Genomic DNA, 20,683 nt, shown 5'->3' with positions numbered 1-20,683 from the left:
AGGTGGGATCCAGCAGGTTCTCACAGGTTCCCGAGAGTAGGTTACTAATTATTTGTGTGTCCCGAGAGGGGGTGACTAATTGGTGGTTTTGCCACGTGAGTTTTGCCTTAGTTATGCCCCTCCTCTCAGCAGTAGCGTGCAGAACTTGAAGCAGTCTAGCAGGAGGTGCACCGGGTGTCCGTGGCAGCCTGGGCGTCGCCCCACGTGCATTGCGCTTCACACTGCCCAAGGGACTCCATGGCGTGCTGCACTCTTGCTGCCACAGCCCCGCCCAACAATGCCCCACCCCCAGAATGCCCGACCACGCCCCCATCGTGCCCCGCCAGCCCCACTGGCGCTACGCCACTGTTTGAATCCCACCACCATGGGAACCTGTTACTAAAATTTTTGGATCCCACCACTGGGTGAGGGGCTCACCCTCTGGGTCCCAGTCAGCCTCCAGCTCTTCTGCCCGGAGGAAGTCAAGGGGTTCTCCCAAACCTTTCCGCAGCTCTCGCTCCAAAGCCAGGTTCTCTCTCAGCAGCTCCTCTGTCTGATGATACAGCTGGTCCCGTTCCTGGGGGAGCAGGAGACGATTAATTTCTATCAGGATGGGGCTGGGGCCTGCCATAATTTTGTGTGTTTTGTGATGAGGGGGAAAATGAAACGGAGGTTGGAAATAACAACATGGGTCTGAAGCTACTGTGATGGTCTGATATTTGGAGAAATAAGGCGTGTGTATGGGTAAAGAGCCATCAAGTTGCAGCCAATCTATAGACCTCTCATTAACTACAGGGGTTTTTTTTTCAAAAGGGTAAAGAGGTGTCCAAATGAGGTAGTTTGCTGTACTTTCCCCTGCCTTTGAGTATAGCACAGGGGTAGGGAACCTGCAGCTCTCCAGATGTTCAGGAACTACAATTCCCATCAGCCCCTACCAGCATGGCCAATTGGCCATGCTGACAGAGGCTGATGGGAATTATAGTTCCTGAACATCTGGAGAGCCGCAGGTTCCCTACCCCTGGTATAGCAAACCTGGCATTCCTTGGTGGCCTCCCATCCAAACACGAACCAGGGCTTAACTTCTGATGGTTGTTGTGGGTTTTCCGGGCTGTATGGCCATGGTCTGGTAGATCTTGTTCCTACCCTGTTTCTCCGAAAATAAGACATCCCCTGAGAATAAGATGTAGTAGAGGTTTTGCTGAAGTGCTAAATATAAAACATCCCCCGAAAGTAAGACGTAGCAAAGTTTTTGTTTGGAAGCATGCCCGTCGAACAGAACACCAGAGGATGCAGCTGTGGAGCGGAAAAATAAGACATCCCCTGAAAATAAGATATAGCGCATCTTTGGGAGCAAAAATTATATAAGAGACTGTCTTATTTTCGGAGAAGCACAGTAGTACTATCCCATGCATAATTTTATAGACTTTAATCATATCCCCCCTCAGATGTCTCCTCTCCAAACTAAAGAGTCCCAAACGCTGCAGCCTCTCCTCATAAGGAAGGTACTCCAGTCCCTCAATCATCCTCGCTGTCCTTCTCTGCACTTTTTCTATCTCTTCGATATCCTTTTTGAGATGTGGTGACCAGAAACGAACACAGTACTCCAAGTGCAGCGCACCACTGCTTTATATAAGGGCATGGCAATCTTTGCAGTTTTATTATCAATTCCTTTCCTAATTATCCCAGCATAGAGTTTGCCTTTTTCACAGCTGCCATGCATTGAGTTGACATTCCCATGGAATTACCAACTAAGACGCCCAAATCCCTTTCCTGGTCTGTGACTGATAGCACTGACCCCTGTAGTGTGTATGTGAAGTTTGGATTTTTTGGCCTTGTGTGCATCACTTTACATTTTGCTACACTGAACTGCATTTGCCATTTCTTAGCCCACTCACCTAATTTATAAAGGTCTGCTTGGAGCTCTTCGGAATTCTTTGCGGTTTTCACCACCCTACATAATTTGGTATCATCCGCAAACTTGGCTACCCACCCCTACTTCCAGGTCTTTTGTGAATAAGTTAAAGACACTGGTCCCAAAACGGCCCCTTGGGGGACCACCACTCCCTACATATAGCATATCTGTACCAAAAGCAGTTATTCTCTCGGTTTTTAGATCAGCAGAGTCCAGAAGCATGGCATGATAATTGAATGCAAGGTACAACAAGCAGAGAAGTGCCTTTGCCGATGCTTAATTCAATTCAATGTTTATTAGCCACAGGCCATACACATGTAAACAGATACTTCAACCATAGCCCCACTCCCCACGGTTTACAAAAATATAAAACACACTGTGAGGATTTTCTCAAGCTTTAGAGTGTAGAAGCACCACAGTTCCAATAGTCTTAAACCACCAAAGCAAGTATCATATATCCACACACAGCAGGAGCCAATTGTAATTATAAAGGTGTTTTTTTTAACCACCTTTATTACAACTTAGCTTGTATGTTTTGAACATCAGTTAAACGTTCTCCCTCAGATTGCACTTCGCTGCTAAAACATGAATATCAAGTACTTTAAATGCTGTAAAACCTCAGGATACACACATCGGCCTACATCAGAAAGCCAAACTTTCTACTCTCTCTTCCTTGCTACCTGTCAGGCCTGACAGGATATCATTGATATATTTGTTGCAGATAGCAGAGTAAAAAGGGCAATGAAGTGTGTAGTGTATTATGTCATCACTCTGATTTAAACTACATTTGCATACACGTAGCTCTTTGGGTGTTTTAGCATATCTCCCCAGTAACTGTTCTGATTTAAACGTCTGATATCTCAGGGAAGTGAATGATTTCCTTAGGTTTGCTTCCTTGAGATTTGTGAGATATTGTGAGATATTGTGCATAACATTTGTCCCCTCCCCTTCCCTCCCTTGCATGCCACCCCTCTCCCTCCCCTCCCTCCACTAGGGTGGGTGGCCCATGTCCAGATGCCGGGCCCCCTCCCCTTCCCTCCCTTGCATGCCACCCCTCCCTTCCCTCCACTAGGGTGGGTGGGCCATGTCCAGATGCCGGGCCCCCTCCCCTTCCCTCCTGGCAGCTGTTCCCTTTTGTAGGGGTTTTAATAGCTGGATGCCATCTTTATTTTAACTGATATAGAAATTGAATGCTGCTTTTAAACTGTTTTAATTCTTAATATATCCACTGTCTTGTTAATGTTGTGACGCAGGAGAACCATGGGGGGATGCTTAATGGTGGAAGAGGTGGAGCTCACAAAGGCATTTCTGCCATCAGCGTAGAAATGTTTCCCGGGGAAAGCTGGAGAGTGTCCCGGCTTTGTCTCACCTCTTCAGCCTGGCTTAGGCTGCTTTGCAATTTCTCTTTCTCCTTCTCCAGCCAGTTCAGATGCTGCCCCCGGGTGCGAACTGTCTCCAGCTGCCCTTCCAACATAGCCTTGGTCTCCAGCAAAGCCTGAGAAAATTCACGCTCCTCCTGCCGATCGAAAACAGCTGGCTCAATTCATTGGGAAGCACTTCCATACTACATAAGAACATAAGAACTAGCCTGCTGGATCAGACCAGAGTCCATCTAGTCCAGCACTCTGCTACTCGTAGTGGCCCACCAGGTGCCTTTGGGAGCTCACGTGCAGGAGGTGAAAGCAATGGCCTTCTGCTGCTGCTGCTCCTGAGCACCTGGTCTGCTAAGGCATTTGCAATCTGAGATCAAGGCGGATCAAGATTGGTAGCCATAGATCAACTTCTCCTCCATAAATCTGTCCAAGCCCTTTTTAAAGCTATACTGCATCCAATGCTGTTCTCAAATCGATATTTAGCTGTGCTTAGGCTACCTAATTGCAGTGCTTTTTGGAGGACCATTCATATGATGCTGTCCTCTGTTTATTCGGTTTTCATACTTTGTTACTATTTTACCTAAACCTGGGGTGCTTCTACACCAGGGTGATTTTCTGTAATAGCAGCACTGGTTGGTGATGCGATTTTGTGTGAAATCCACCTTGCAAAGGAGATTCCACACAGGCCAAGATAATACTTCTTTTAATTATTTATTGGTATCTAGTTGTTGCTCCGTTTGTTTATAATTATGATGGAATTTTATGTTGTACACCACCCAGAGTCCCTTGGGGATAGGGTGGTATAAAAAACTAAATAATGAATAAATAAAAATAAATAAAATTATTTTTTTTAAAAAAACAGATCAGTCCCAGGTATCAATTCTACCTTTAGCTGGACCCGGCATTGCTCTAAAGCGGGTAACCGTTCCCGCAGGGCCGTCAGTTCTGCCTGAAGCCGATCTGTCTTCACAGCTTTCTCTCGGAAGACATCCAGTTCATCCCGGTACAGCCCAGCCAGCCGGGCTTCCCCTGCCAGCTTCTGGTTCTGGAGAAAGGGAGCAGGTTAGAAATTATTGGCTTCAGGAGTGCAGAAAGGGATGTTGCAACCAGGCAAATGCGGAGGGGAGTTAGGCTTGGGCAATGGGAACCAACAATGAGTAAGGCAAGGACAAATGAGATGTTAAGATTCTTGCAGGGTCATCCTTGGTTAGTAGTTGGATGGGAAACCACCAAGGAAGTCCAGGTTGATGTATTGTCGAAGGCTTTCACGGCCGGAATCACTGGGGTGCTGTGTGGTTTCCGGGCTGTATGGCCGTGTTTTAGCAGCATTCTCTCCTGACGTTTCACCTGCATCTGTGGCTGCCATCAGATCCTCTGAAGATGCCAGCCACAGATGCAGGCGAAACGTCAGGAGAGAATGCTGCTAGAACACGGCCATACAGCCCAGAAACCACATAGCACCCCAAGTCCAGGGTGGCCATGTAGAGCAGCGGTTCCCAACCTGTGGCCCCTTTGGGGGTCGAACGACCCTTTCACAGGGGTCACCTAAGACCATCAGAAAACGGTCTTTTTATATTTTATATATACCAATTTTATGGTTGGGGGTCACCACAACATGAGGAACTGTATTAAAGGATTGCAGCATTAGGAAGGCTGAGAACCACTGATGTAGAGGGAGACAATGGCAAACCACCTCTGTTTGTCTTTTGGCTGGAGAAGAAGGACAAGTAGGATGTTGTGGGTTTTCTGGGTTGTATGGCTGTGTTTCAATGGTATTTTCTCCTTTTTGCCTGCATCTGTGGCTGGCATCTTCAGAGGATCTGTTGGTACTGTATAACACTGAATACAAGGCAGCAATTCTCCACTCATCTGGTGCTCTAAAGTGCCATCAAATCACAACCGACTTTTGGCAACCCTCTTCAAAGCAAGAGACATCTGGAGATGGTTTGCCATTGCTTGCCTGGGCTGAGAGATTTCTCAGATAACAAAGAGAACCCACTTATTAAGAAGTAAAGTCCCATTAAACGCAAGAGAACTCACTTATTAAGAAGTAAAGTCCCATTAAATAGCAATAGGATTGGCTATTTGAAAATCATTTCAGTGGTTTAATCACAGATTAGATTGAACAAATATGTCAAATATGTCCCAAGTTAAGAAAGTAAGCTAACATAACTTTCAGCAAAGCTATGAATACAACAAATTCGATGTACAGATGCATATTACTGGCATATTACTAAGCATTGTCATTACTGAACGCTTCATAATGCAGTTTAACAACAGAGAGAGAAAACACTGTACTGTATAATTTAAAACCTTCCACTGGCAACAGGTGGCGCTATTGCTGCATTTAACTCCACTATAAAGAGTTCTATGGTTAAGGCCTTGCTGTGTAAATGGGAAATCATAATGTGACTCCATGGCCCCTTCCACACATTATGCCATTATGCTACTTCCAGAGAAACCTCAGTACTGATGGAGGATAGCATTAGGAATTGCTGGAAACGCTATGGTTTCTCCATAGAGTTTCTGGTGATTCCTAGAGTTACCCTCCATCTCTACTGAGGTTTCTTTGGAAGTGATGTAACAGTGCACCCAATATTGTGGTTCATCCTGTGTCGCCACCCCAAACCTCCTGCTTGCTCAATAATTAAGCGCTGCCTGGCTGATGAAAGAGTCCTCCAACAGGGTGTGTTGTGCGGGCCCGGATTTAGAAATGTAATAAATAAGTAATAAATACTGTTTCAGCCACAACTTACACTGTTTATGAGGAGCCCCACTCCATTCACACAGCTCTTTTTCATCCTCCCCCCCCCGATCTGTATTCCCCCCTCTATATTTCTCAACTCCCAGATCTTCCACACATGCCGAATAATGCACTTTCAATAAGGTGACCAGATTTTTTGTATTAGAAAGCGGGGTGCGCGCACACCCCAGCAGCACACTGCCTTTTGCGGCGGCGCTCCCCAGTCAGGGAACAGGGAAGCGCCCCAGAAGGTGCCTTCTGGGGCGCTTCCCTGTTTCCTGACCGGGGAGCGCCGCGCAAAAGGCTTCCTTTTACGGCAGCGTTCCCTAGTCAGGAAACAGGGAAGCACCCCAGAAGGCACTGGGGAGCGCCGCCGCAAAAGGCAGTGTGCTGCTGCGGGCCATTGTCCGTAATCGGGACAATGGCATAAGCCCGGCAGGACGCGGGACACTCTAAGCAAAAGCGTGAGTGTCCCGCGAAAATCGGGACGGCTGGTCACGGTAACTTTCAATCCACTTTCACAACTGTTTGAAAATGGATTCTGCTATTCCGCACAGTAAAATCCAGCTGCAAAGTGCACTGAAAGTGGATTGAAGGTGCATTATTCCGCATGTGCAGAAGGGGCCCATGGTAAATTCAGTTTTGACCATGACTGATTGTATTTGATAGATATATATTTGCTTCCTAGCTTAGGCTGCCACTGGGGAAATACCTGGAGATTTGGGAGTAGGGCCTGGAAGGGTGGGATTTGGGAGGGAGAGACACCTCAGCAGGTTTTAATGTCTGGGAATCCACCCTCAAAAGCACTCGATTTCCTCCCGGGAAACTGATCTCGGTCATCTGGAGATCAGTTGTAATTCCAGGACATGTCCAGGCCCCACCTGGAGGCTGCCAATCCTACTTCGAAAGCATATGAAGAAACTAAACCAACCATAGTACCAAATTTATGAATAATCAAAACGAGAAAGGTGCCACTTCAGAGAAGATCCTGTCTCTGATATCTCAGATCTGGGAGTTGAGAAATATAGAGGGGGGGGGGGATACAGATGCGGGGAGGATGAAAAAGAGCTGTGTGAATGGAGTGGGGCTCCTCATAAACAGTGTAAGTTGTGGCTGAAACAGTATTCATTACTTATTTATTAAATTTCTAAATCCGGGCCCGCACAACACGCCCTGTTGGAGGACTCTTTCATCAGCCAGGCAGCACTTAATTATTAAGCAAGCAGGAGGTTTGGGGTGGCGACACAGGATGAACCGCAATATTGGGTGCACTGTTACATCACTTCCAAAGAAACCTCAGTAGTGATGGAGGGTAACTCTAGGAATCACCAGAAACTCTATGGAGAAACCATAACCGTTTCCAGCAATTCCTAGAGCTGTCCTCCATCAGTACTGAGGTTTCTCTGGAAGTAGCATAATGGCACAGACACTTCCGGGGTTTTTTAATCCCTCTGGAGGCAGGTGGTTTCCCCTACTCCAAGCAGGGGACTAGCAAGCATAGGCTGATTCCGCATGGGCCAAAAACAGCGGTGTGAAAATGGTGTGAAAACAGTATAAACCCTTTTACACCATTTTAAACCCTTTTACACCATTTTCACACTGTTTTCACACTGCTGTTTTTGGCCCATGCGGAATCAGCCATAGTTTCTGTCTTCTGGAATTGACCGCAAAAGGTAGATAAACCTTAGTGAGAGCATTCTGGCACCCCTATAATGTGTAAGGGTATTTTAGGTTGACCACAGTAGATCTTTTTAAATATGTGGACAGTGGAACTGTTTAATGGCTATTGATGTTTCATTGTATTCTTAAATGGTTTTATACTGCATGTATATGTCAGTGGTTGTTATGGACTACTGTAAACTGCTCTTGAGGACAGAATGAGACGGGTACGCAGTTGAAAATAGATAAAAGCATGCTGCTCCAAGGCAAATCTCTCTAAATCGTACCTCTTGCCGCATCTTGTGAAGTTGCCCCTCCAAATCCTTTAATTCATCCTGTTGATCCAGAAGTTCTTCCATCTTCTCTTCCCTTGGAGTAGCAAGAAAATTAGGACCTCTTGAGGCCCAAAGGCATAATGCCCAAATCCTCCAGTAATCCTGGGTGGAGCACGTACATTAAATCTCCTTTGATAATTAATTTCTAAAAATAGGGGTTGTTGGAACTCAAGTTTCTCTGGCAGCCACGCCCTAGCCATTCACCATCAGTCTGTTAAAGCAGTTAAGTATACCATTAAATAAAACCCAGAAGACGTTGTCTAGAATTAACATCAGATGCCACACTCGGGAAAAACATGTGTAGCATTTAGAACCCTTTTAAAAAGAGGGCCATGAAAGGATGCTCACTGCACCTGACTCTTGCTTTAATTTATTTATTTACTTAATTTACACCCCACTATTCTCCCCAGTAGGAACCCAAAGCGAGTTACAATGTTCTCCTCTTCATCTTATCCCCACAACAACTCTCTGAGGTACAGTGACGAAATCAAAATCACTCAGCAAACTTCCATGCAGGGTCACCAGCTCTAGAGTGAAGAAGAGGAGGAGGAGGAGTTTGGATTTATACCCCACCTTTCTCTCCTGTAAGGAGACTCTAAAGAAGAAGAAGAAGAAGAGTTGGATTTATATCCCCCCTTTCTCTCCTATAGAAGACTCAAAGGGGCTGACAATCTCCTTGCCCTTCCCCCCTCACAACAAACACCCTGGGTTACAAGCTCTTTTCCCTTCCTCTCCCCACAACAGATACCTTGTGAGGTAGGTGGGGCTGAGAGAGTTCCGAAGAACTGTGACTAGCCCAAGGTCACCCAGCAGGAATGTAGGAATATGGATAACACATCTGGTTCACCAGATAAGCCTCTGCCACTCAGGTGGAAGAGTGGGGAATCAAACCCGGTTCTCCAGATTAAAATCCACCTGCTCTTAACCACTACACCAAGCTTGGTTTGTATACCCCCCCCTTTTCTCTACCATAAGGAGACTCTAAAGGGGTTACAAACTTCTTTTCCCTTTCTCTCCCACAACAGACACCTTGTGAGGTAGGTGGGGCTGAGAGAATGTGGAGATAACTGTGAGTGACTCAAGGACACTCCACAGGCTTCATTAATTAAACCTGGTTCTCCAGATTAAAGTCCACCATTCATGTGGAGGAGTGAGGAATCAAACCCAGTTTTCCAGATTAGAGTCCATTGCTCTTAACCAGTACACCACACTGGGAAATACCTGGAGATTTGATGGGAGGGATGGAGCCAGTGGTGGGATCCAAAAATTTTAGTAACAGGTTCCCATGGTGGTGGGATTCAAACTGTGGCGTAGCGCCAATGGGGCTGGGTGGGGCACCGCGGGGGCGGGCATTCCGGGGGCAGGGCATTCCTGGGCAGGGCTGTGGCAAGGACCCAGCCGCTGCGCCAGTCCTTGGGCGGGAAACGAATGCACGCAGGCGCAGGCTGCCACGCACGCCGGTGCACCTCCTACTAGACTGCTTCAAGCTCTGTGCGCTACTGCTGAGAGGAGGGGCGTAACTAAGGCAAAAACCACGTGACAAAATCACCAATTAGTAACCCCCTCTCGGCACACACAAATAATTAGTAACCCCCTCTCGGGAACCTGTGAGAACCCGCTGGATCCCACCTCTGGATGGAGCCCAAAGAGGAAAAGGTGTAGGGAGGGGAGGGATTTCAATAGGTTATAATGTCATAGAGCCCATCTTCCAAAAAGGCCATTTTCTCCAGGGAAACTGATCTGTACCATCTGGAGATCAATCATAATCCCAGAAGGTCTCCAGCTACTGCCTGAAGGTTGTCAACCTTACATCCATCCATGGCAGAATGAGAATTAAAACCTGCGTTTCCCAGATCCGAATCTGACGTTCTGCTCACTACACTGTGCTGGTTTTTCTCCGGGTCTTCAGTATTTCAAGTTTTTTAAAGTTTCTTTACAATACCGGTATATAAAATTACTCCACAATCCGCAAAACACCACCACTCCAACCGAATCCAAATACCATCAGTCAGGACACCTGTTGTGTAGTTCGTAGTTCAAACCATTGTTTTTGGGTGAAACTCACAGTTCCTGCTGCAGACGCCGCATCTGGGCTCGGGTTTCGGCCAACTGCACCCCTAGATGCTGATGGTTGTTTTCGGAAGGGGGTACCTGAGAAGGTTCCTGCTGTTGCTGTTGCAGTTCCCATAATTTCTGTGGCAAGAAAAGGAAAGGAAAATGAAACTTAGGGTAGGGGACAAATGGGGTCAAATGTCCCCGGGCTGCGGCCATTTAGTCACTCGGAGGGCAGAAAATCGCCCCCTGCAACCCTCCTCCTTTCCCCCGGGTCCATACTTCAAGACCTGGTGCAAAAAAACATTGCTTGGTCGTGGTGGGGAAGGGCAGACGTCCATACGGGTGGAGGGGAGGGGAGGAGAAAACTCAGATTTTGCACCAAGCTACATTTTCCTCTAGATACGCCTCTGCTTAGGGTAGAGGAAGAGTTTTGAATTTATATCCCCCCTTTCTCTCCTGCAGGAGACTCAAAGGGGCTGACAATCTCCTTGCCCATCCCCCCTCACAACAAACACCCTGTGAGGTAGGTGGGGCTGAGAGAGCTCCAAGTTCTGAGGAAGTCGGGCTTAAACTTGGCAATCAGGGTTTAAGTTTCCTCCCCTTCCTTTCCTTAAAAATTTCAAGAACCAAAAACAAGCCTGCAGCCTTTTGCTTAGGGAGATCCTAGGGGGAACCAGTCTGGCGGGATTCTACTCCGCTGTAATGTTCTGCCACTTTTCCAACTGGCATGACTGGCAAACCATGACTTGGGACCTGCACTCGGGTCTTGAACATTGATCAAATATTGGACTACTTATTTATTCATGATGTCCCTCCACATCAAATATATCATATAAGCCGTTCGCGGTCTCAGACCTGCATACCTGAGGGACCGCCTCTCCCCATATTGTCCCGGTAGGCCCCTCTGCTCCTCGGAGGAGGATCTACTCGTGATCCCTGGCCCAAAAATGATCAGGCTGGCCTCGACAAGGGGCAGGGCCTTTTCAGCCCTGGCCCCTACCTGGTGGAACAGGCTCCCTAGGGAGATCAGGGCCCTGCGGGACTTACAGAGTTTCCGCAGGGCCTGCAAGACGGACCTGTTCCGCCAGGCGTTTGGCCAGCCTGGTTAAAAATACATCTACCGTGTCATCTAGCCTCCCGGGGGCACAAGGCGGGGGGGAGGGGGGTAGCCAGACGCCATCCACATTTTTAATGGGTTCTGTTTTAATGTAATTGGTATTTAAATTATGTTTTAATGTATGTTTTAACCTGTTGTGAACCGCCCTGAGCCCTCAGGGGGAGGGTGGTATATAAAACTAGTAATAAATAAATGAATGAATGAATGAATGAATGAATGAATGAATGAATGAATGAATGAATGAATGAATCAATCAATCAATCAATCAATCAATCAATCAATCAATCAATCAATATGGCTACTACCTGGCCAAGGGATAGCCTCAAAGGATCTTGGCCGGGGGGGTGGGGGTGGGAATCTCTGGGGCAAAATGTGCACCTGAGGAAAGAATAGGTCACATAGGGCTGCCACTTCTGGACTGTGAATTCCTGAAGGTTTGGCAGGAGGCACTTGGGGAGGGGAAGGAGTCCATCCAGGTATAATGTCAGAGTGTACCCTCCAAAGCAGCCATTTTCTCCAGCTGAACTGGCCCCTGGAGTCTGGAGATCAGTTGCAATTCCAAGAGATCTCCCAACCCCACCTGGAGGTTAGCAGCCCTATCACAGGAGGCCATGCCTTGTAGAAAAGGTGGAAATGGCAAACATCATATACCACACCTCCAAGCCAGCGTCTCGTTCATGTACCAAGTCTCGAACCCGGGATACCAAGCCCCGAAGGAGCCGTTCCATCTCCAAGGGCGCCAGTTCCTTCCACTGCAGCCTCAGCATGTTCTCGGGCTCTTGGGTCACCTAGAAAGGAGAGAACATTGTGTCAAGTTGTAGGCCAAGGGACACTACCACAGAACCAATGTGTGTTATTGAGAATGCTAGGAATTATTTCAGGGTGCTGATCTCAGTTCCCACAAAAGAACTGTAGTGTTCTTTAATGGCAGTGAACTCTTTCTCAAAAGGAGCTAATTGTCAGGAGATGGCAATGGATGCTTCCTCAATGGGAACTAGTTGTCAGGAGATAGCAGTGTACACTTTCTCAAAGTTCTCAATGAGAACTAATTGTCAGGAGATGTAGTGGATGCTTTCTTAAAAGGCACAAGTTGTCAGGAGGTAGCAGTGGATGATTTATCAATGGGAGCTAGATGTCAGGAAATGGCAGTAGATGCTTTCTTAATGGGAGATAATTGCCAGGAGATGGTCTCCTGATAGTTTGCACATAGTGTCTTATTCAAGGACTCATCAGATCTTGCAGGAATCACATGCACAGCTAAAAGGAAAGGCAACAGTGTGTGTGCGTGTGAGAGAGAGAGAGAGAGAGAGAGAGGATAGCTCAGTCTTCAGAGCATACACAGAGAGCTGTGAACTGCTTAAAAGTGAAGCCCCTCAGGGGGCCTCTCTGAGACAACTGATTTACTGCACTCTAGGGGTACCTCTTCGCTCCCACCTGTGGTAATCCAAATGGAGCCATACTCAAATCATGCTCCCTCACACTTTGTGTAACATTTTGATACACAATGGACGCGGGGAGCACACCTCATGTGTGATGCTATACCAGATTCCCAGATATCCCAGCATCCCTCCTTCTCCCCAAGGAATAGAAAGCTCGAAATAAAACACCTTCATATGGGAAATTAGGGGTAGAAAAGCGGGGTTGTTACCTCTTGGATGGCAGAAGCCAAGGCAGCCTGAGTATCAATGTCCAGGGTCTGGATACGGCCAATGATCTCATCTCGCTGTTCACACTGTTAGAGGTCAAGGATGATCAGGTTGAAGCAGTACAGACCACACGACAGACTTAAACTGGTTTAGAGCCCATATGGATTCCCCCAAGGAACCCTGGGTATTGTAGTTCTGCCAGCTCACAGAACCCTTCACTCAAAGTAAAACTCCCAGGATTCTTTATAGGAGAGAATGAACTGGTATAATCTGTAGCACAGATAAGCACTAAGGAAGGCCCTACTTTCCATACTAAAGCTATCTTGACTGTTGTTTTCCAGCTACTACCCTGTTTCCCCAAATATAAGACATCCCCTGAAAATAAGACGTAGTAGAGGTTTTGCTGAAGTGCGAAATATAAGGCATCCCCCGAAAGTAAGACGTTGCAAAGTTTTTGTTTGGAAGCATGCCCAACGAACAGAACACAGAAAAATAAGACATCCCCTGAAAATAAGACATAGTGCATCTTTGGGAGCAAAAATTAATATAAGACACTGTCTTATTTTTGGGGAAACACGGTAATCAGCCTATGAGTTCAAATGGCTATCCTCAAAAATGGTTACCCTCAAAAACTGCTGTTGGTGAGTCAATCTATTGTTAAAATGACACCCTTCTATTTAGTATGAAGAGGAGGAATGGACGATAGTGTCTGCAATCCGCACAGCATAATACCAGTAATAGTGAGTTATATTTGGGATTTTAGAATCTGGGTCTATTTTATCCCGGTTTCACTTTCTGCATGGCTGCCCGTTTCTGTGAAGGAATCGAGTTAAGACCAGGAAGAAATATTCCAATTATTTCGCACGAACCTGCCTTTTTTTTGTTTTTACAACACCGAAGAAGCCACGCATGTGCGAACATCCCTGGTGTGCTGCATTCTGATTGGCTGTTCCCTTCCAAAGGTGACGCTTCAGACTGGCGGATCCACAGCAAACGCAAGAAAACCAAGCAGGTCACCCACCCCTTTTCTCTAGCTCTGGAAAGGAGCCAGTGCAGAGAGCAACACGGCAAGCACGTTGTGCTATACAAAGTAAAAACTTTTGACCAATACTGGGCAGAAAATCTAGGGAAAATGTAGCCCGGTGCAAAATCTGAGTTTTCCACCCCACCCCAGTTCTAGAATTATGGCAGAGGGAGAAAAGGGTCTTTCTGCCGACTCCTGCATCCCAGCCATTATTTTATAAACCATCCCTGCAGTGCAGTCCTAAACAAAGGAATACCCTCCGTCCACTTAATTCATGTTCTTACTCTTACTGCTTTCCCTAATTTCTGAAAGGTTTTTTTTTTTGCATTTTTATATTGTTTTTATTGCACTGTTTTCTTTTTTTTAAAATTGATCTTTATTAGGTTTCTTAAAAATTGTTTGACATTTAACAAAACATTTATGACATCACATACATAAATCCATCAATTAAACAAAAACACATTATCACAACTCTCTAAGTCTAAAAAATGTCTATGTTCTAAATAATAGTTTCTACTTTCATATTATATTACTTCTCTTACAACTACATTTCATAACAAAAATATGATCACTTCCCATATTTAACTATTCTTACTACTCATCTTTCAATACCAAACTTCTAAACCATGTATATACATTACTTTCTTATAACATAAACTGGGGGCGGGGGGGTTAATATCATTCATCTTCTATTTTCCCTTTAACATTTACATAAACTTAGAATTTCTGATTGTCTTTCCATCTTATCCATATATTCCAATAACAGTTTCCAATCCTTGACAAAATTATCTATCATTCCATTTTTAACTATCATTGTATCCCATATATTCTATCATCTTGTTAGTCCAATCTGTTATTCTTGGAAGTTCTTCACTTTTCCAATTGGTCGCGAGAAATTGCACTGTTTTCTCAGGTGTCAAATTAGGATCTGGGAAACCCAGGTTCAAAACCTTCACTCTGCCATGGAAACTGCCTGGGTGACTTTGAGGCAGTCACACACTCGCAGCCCCGACCTTGGCAATATTTGGATGGGAGTCCTCCAATGAATATCAGGGTTGCCAATAGAGGCAGGCAACAGCAAACCACCTCTGGACCCCACTTGCCTTGAAAACCCTATGGGCAGAGGTGGGATCCAGCAGGTTCTCACCAGTTCCCGAGAGTGGGTTACTAATTATTTGTGTGTGCTGAGAGGGGGTTACTAATTGGGTCCGCTTTTCCATCTCCATGCTCTCGCCTCCCTGAGAGGCATACTGCCTTTGAACGTGAAGGTTCCATATAGCAATTGCGACTAATCATGTAACTCCCTGAACTGGGTTAATCCCTTTCAGGTACTGCAATTCATGGATTCTCAGCCTTTCGTACCTTTTATCTCACCAGTCTCTATCAAAGAACCTGTGTGTTTCACCATTGCTGTGTTCAGATATGTGAGTTGGGGCATTTTCTATAATGTGATGATGATTTAGAAATGACCTGGTGCAAAAAAATTTGGGGGAGTCGTGGTGGGGTGGCTGCCCATGGGGGGGGGCATCCAACTCAAGTTTTGCCCAGGGCTGAGCCTAGGTACGCCTCTGCCCCCTTTGCTGAGGGGGGCTGGCGAGGGAACCTGTTACTAAAATTTTTGGATCCCACCACTGCCTATGGGTTGCCATGAGTCAACTGTGACTTGATAGGAAAACAAAATCCAGTCTTATTATGCTTCTTATTATACTGTTTCTAATGCACAGTTTTAATGTTTGCCTTTTGTAATCTGAGACTCATCAAGAAAGATAGGCAAAGTAAGTAAACTGCTTCCGACTCTACTGTTAACTTTTTTCTGCATTAAAGTTCCAAGCTTATTAGTTTATTCTTATTGCCATCTGCAAAATGTTGTAGGTTCTAGGACAATTGTTTTAACTCAGTGATAAGGACTAGTCTCTGTACACAGTGCTCAGAGGCACTCTGCTTACTGGGTTTTTTTTTACTTTTAAAATATTCATTAAAGGCATTTTTATATCACCTTTCCTTTACAGTTCAAATCAGTTGCAGGCTGTATTTGGAAACCTGGCAATAGATCTGGCGGGGTGCATTACTGGCTCCCCAAAGGAAGTCGCTAGCTTCAGAGAGTAGAAATGGGTCCAAATTTATCCTGCCGCCAGTCTGAGTCTTGGCTGCGGCCCAGTGGGTAAGCTGCTGCGTCAAGCTAACTTCCCAAGAAGGGTTCTTTCTCAAACTTAAAACACGCAAAGCAACCGTTGCATCATCACCATCACCACAAACTCAAACTAGGCCCAAACCAAACCCACTTCCTGTCTGTAAGACCACCTCTGTGTGGTTTCTTGTCACTGTTATGTACTAAAAACATCACAGAAATGGCTCCTCGTCCTCTCAAACATACCTGCACCGCACCACCAAGCAAAAGCAAGAGCAGCTTCCTCATCTCTTTGACTCCCTGCGCTGGGAAAACACGATAAAAGGTTACTACCATTTGGAGCCAAAAGCAGCCTCCTAGAATTACAAAATGCAAAGTGGGCTAGGGAATTTTTCCAGAATTACAACTGATCTCCACACTACAGACTAGTTCCCCTAAAGAAATGGCAGCTTTAGAGGGCATGGTCTCCCATAAAGCAGGGATGTCTTGGCAAGAGTTTCCAGGTGGGAACAGGAGATGTGGCATCTGGGGATGACCCAGAGGTGGGATCCAGCAGGTTCTCACAGGTTCCCGAGAGTAGGTTACTAATTATTTGTGTGTGCCGAGAGGGGGTAACTAATGGGTGATTTTGCCACGTGATTTTTGCCTTAGTTACGCCCCTCCTCTCAGCAGTAGCGCGCAGAACTTGAAGCAGTCTAGCAGGAGGTGCACCGGCGTGCATGGCAGCCTGCGCCTACGTGCATTCATTTCCTGCCCAAGGACCGGCGCAGTGGCTGCGTCCTTGCCATAGCCCCACCCAGGAATGCCCCGCCCCCGGAATGCCCAGCCACGCCCCCGTGGTGCCCCGCCCAGCCCCATTGGCGCTACGCCACAGTTTGAATCCCACTACCATGGGAACCTGTTACCAACATTTTTGGATCCCACCACTGGGATGACCTGCTTGTATTTCGTCTGCTTACTTTTGCTTTCTTATCTGTGCTGCTTTGGCTAGGTGTGGTGCTTGTTAAGGAATGACCTTTGCATGAGAACTTCGGAGCAGTTATCCGAGACTTGTGGGAGGGGCACAGCTGTACCATGCCTGAGAAAAACCGTTGCTGGATAATTGGGGCTGGGTGGACAGCCTGAAATAAATTTCTGCTGGGGTTTTCGTGCCCATTTTCAGACTGGACAATGATCCTTTCCAGCTTGCAACTCTTCTGACTCTCTGACAATAAAAGGATTTTGTTTACACTTGAGTCTATCTTACTGAGAGATCTAGAGAACATGACAGTTCAAATCTCCTCAAGCACTGCCCGAATCACCAGGGGTGAAGTCTGAGGAGAGGAGGAACCTCAGCAGTGTATAGTATCGTACAGTTCATCCAGAGGTGGGATCCAGAAGGTTCTTACAGGTTCCCGAGAGTAGGTTACTAATTATTTGTGTGTGCCGAGAGGGGGTTACTAACTGGTGATTTTGCCACGTGATTTTTGCCTTAGTTACGCCCCTCCTCTCAGCAGTAGTGCGCAGAACTTGAAGCAGTCTAGCAGGAGGTACACCGGCGTGCGTGGCAGCCTGCGCCTGCGTGCATTAGTTTCCTGCCCAAGGACCGGCGCAGCGGCTGCGTCCTTTTCACAGCCCCGCCCAGGAATGCCCCGCCCCCAGAATGCCCAGCCCAACCCCATTGGTGCTACGCCACAGTTTGAATCCCACCACCATGGGAAACTGTTACTAAAATGTTTGGATCCCACCACTGAGTCCACCCCCCCAAAGCTGCCATTTTCTCCAGGGGAACTCATATCTGTAGTCTGGAGATTTGTTGTGATTCCAAGAGATCACTAGGCCTAATTTGAAGATTGGGGGTGGGGGTGGGGACTTTTAAGATCAGTGCAACCAGTCAACCATATTTCCCATTTCCTAAAACTAAAATGCGAATGAAGGGCAACGTTATCTTTTTATTTGCCATTCTCACCTCATTATTAACTGTAAGAGAGCCTTTGGGCTTGAGGAGAGCTTCTGGCACCCAACTCCTGAGGAGGCACCCATAATGAAGTTTGTTTGGGGAGGGGATATAATCTCACGCTGCATTTCTATGGCATTTTAGAATGATCAAAGAAACTTCACATCCATTATTGTAGCATAATCTTTACCACAGATTTGTAAAATAGGTTAAGTATTATTACTCTTGAGACTGCAGATGAAAAGAATGAGAGGATTCCCTAAGATTGGCTAATGCTTCTTGGCATTAAAAATTGGAGAGATAACAAGGATCACCATCTTTTCTCCGAGAGATAGCATGGTGTGGTGCAGTGGTTTGAGTGTCTGACAGGGACTAATATCTGACTGGAAGCCATCAGCTGGCTTCTGAGGAATGCTAATTCAAGGTTGGGAAATTCTTGGAGATTGAGGAGTGGAATCTGGGGAGGGCAGGATTTGGGAAGGGTCTTAGTGGGGCATAAATAATGGCATCCAAAGCTGCCATTTTCTCCAGGGGAATTAACCCCTGTAGTTTGGACATCAGATGTAATTCTGGGGGTGGTGGTGGTGGTGGTTCTAGGCCAGTGGTGGCGAACCTTTGGCACTCCAGATGTTATGGACTACAATTCCCATCAGCCCCTGCCAGCATGGCCAATTGGCCATGCTGGCAGGGGCTGATGGGAATCGTAGTCCATAACATCTGGAATGCCAAAGGTTCACCACCACTAGGACTGCTGTTTGCCCAACTGTTGGCCATGCTGGCAGGGGCTGATGGGAATTGTTGTAATTCTGGGGGTGGTGGTGGTGGTTCTAGGCCAGTGGTGGCGAACCTTTGGCACTCCAGATGTTATGAACTACAATTCCCATCAGCCCCTGCCAGCATGGCCAATTGGCCAATTGGCCATGCTGGCAGGGGCTGATGGGAATTGTAGTCCATAACATCTGGAGTGCCAAAGGTTTGCCACCACAGTTCTAGGCTAAGCAGAGGCATAGTAAGGGAGAAAAGCGCCCGGTGCACCAATGTGTCCTCTGCCCCCATCCCGCTCTAGCTGCACCCCCCTGTCCCCTTGGAGCTACGCCTCTGAGGCTAAGTCACTTTCCCTCAGACGTAGCCAACTCATAGTGTTATTGTGAGGATAAAATAGGAATGGGAGAAGTAAGTATTCTACGTTGGAGGAGGGCCAGGACGAACAAAAACACAGGAGGGGGGTATGGCTTGTCTAGCACCCGAAGATTTCTACCAAAAGGCCTACCTGTAAGGGGATCTCTGGCCAAAAGATATATATTAGGCGGAGATGTAAGGATCAGCTGTTGCAGATCATCCTGGACAAAGGAAGCAAAACACTTTAAGGTTATATAGAACTCCTACTTCAGAGTAATAAACACTTTATATATGCATTTGGCTCTATGGGCAGAACATATAAAGATTTCATGCTTTGCTGTGTGTGTGTAAGAGCAGGGAACACATGTCTTCCTCAGAGCGACACGTGAATCAACTCTCAGCTGTGGAGATGGATGGAGCACAAAGAAACTGTTCCTTAACAACAATGTCGCCTTGGTAGTAGTAACAAACAGGGGCAATAATAATAGTATTTATCTGCTCCTAAGGTGCTTAAGATCTACTCAATTTTTCTCCTCTTGGCCTATGCGTTGCCAGGACAACTGGGGAGTTCTCGGCAGAAACGGCAGATAAGTCATGAGAGTCGGCTGGATTCTGACTTACCTGGTAGAACCTGTGAAGACGCCGCAGAAGCGTCTGCAACTTCTGAGCCTCATCTCTTAGCTTGCTCCAAGGTGGCTGCCCTCCGCCAGGAATCAGGTCTCTATGGTACAACATCATAACCAAGCGCAGAGGAGAACATCAATGCTCACACTTAGATTCAACAACAGGAATTCTGAAAATGGATCCCTCACTTTTATTTTATTTATTTATTTATTTATTATTCTACTTTTATACCGCCCTCCCCCGAAGGGCTCAGGGCGGTTTACAACAGTGATAAAACAATAAATATTAAAACAATTTAAAAGCAGCATCCAATTTCTGTATCAATTAAAATAAAGATGGCGTCCCGCTATTAAAACTCCTACAAAGGGAACAGCGGGTTGTAGCTGTTTCCAGGCACCCCTATCAGCGGCTGGACTCTCCAAAAGCCCGGCGGAATAACTCAGTCTTACAGGCCCTGCGGAATTCATTAAGGTCCCGCAGGGCCCGGACAGCTGGAGGGAGAGCGTTCCACCAGGCAGGGGCCAGGGCCGTAAATGCCCTGGCCCTAGTGGAGGCCAGCCGCATCATAGAGGGGGCGGGGATCTCAAGCAGATTGGCCTCTGCCGAACGCAGAGACCGACGTGGGACATATGGGGCCAGACGGTCTCTTAGGTACGAAGGTCCCAGACCGCGTAGGGCCTTAATTTTTTTATTTATATTGTAGCTGGCTGTGATTCAGATTGCAGCTAAGGCAGAGGAAAGGAGTTTACCCTCTTTTACCCTTTGCTATTATCTGAATTATTCCCCTCTGCATGGGGGAAAAATACAGGCAGCTTACAGCATTCCCAGTGGGGTGATTCTGATGGCATGGAACAGAACTGAAGTGAATCCTTTTTCACTCTCTCACTCTACGCACCCAGTCAGAAGTGGGTCCCAGTACAGCTTCATGTCTAGTTTATTCAGACAATGGTGGTGGAAAGTGCCATCAAGTCATCACCAAATTTTGGTCATTCCCAGTGGCGTAGCACAAAGGGGACAGGAGGGGGCATGATGC

General features: G+C 46.6%; 1 protein-coding gene across 1 annotated transcript in view; it reads right to left on the bottom strand.

Annotated features, from left to right (window-relative positions):
- CCDC88B (coiled-coil domain containing 88B) overlaps positions 1-20,577 on the bottom strand; it is a 62,981-nt gene extending 42,404 nt beyond the window's left edge. The window contains exons 1-11 of the mRNA XM_048504204.1: positions 20,546-20,577; positions 19,648-19,747; positions 19,178-19,247; positions 16,218-16,276; positions 12,822-12,905; positions 11,830-11,961; positions 10,067-10,194; positions 7,954-8,035; positions 4,151-4,309; positions 3,261-3,407; positions 418-556 (exon numbers count right to left, since the gene is read on the bottom strand). Of these exons, the coding sequence (XP_048360161.1) occupies positions 418-556; positions 3,261-3,407; positions 4,151-4,309; positions 7,954-8,035; positions 10,067-10,194; positions 11,830-11,961; positions 12,822-12,905; positions 16,218-16,276; positions 19,178-19,247; positions 19,648-19,747; positions 20,546-20,577 (1,132 nt within the window). The remainder of the gene's footprint in view (positions 1-417; positions 557-3,260; positions 3,408-4,150; positions 4,310-7,953; positions 8,036-10,066; positions 10,195-11,829; positions 11,962-12,821; positions 12,906-16,217; positions 16,277-19,177; positions 19,248-19,647; positions 19,748-20,545) is intronic.
- Between the last annotated feature and the right edge of the window lie 106 nt (positions 20,578-20,683).

Source organism: Sphaerodactylus townsendi, linkage group LG01, assembly GCF_021028975.2.
Source record: "Sphaerodactylus townsendi isolate TG3544 linkage group LG01, MPM_Stown_v2.3, whole genome shotgun sequence".
NCBI classification, from domain to species: domain Eukaryota; kingdom Metazoa; phylum Chordata; class Lepidosauria; order Squamata; family Sphaerodactylidae; genus Sphaerodactylus; species Sphaerodactylus townsendi.
This window is presented reverse-complemented; position numbering and strand designations above follow the sequence as displayed.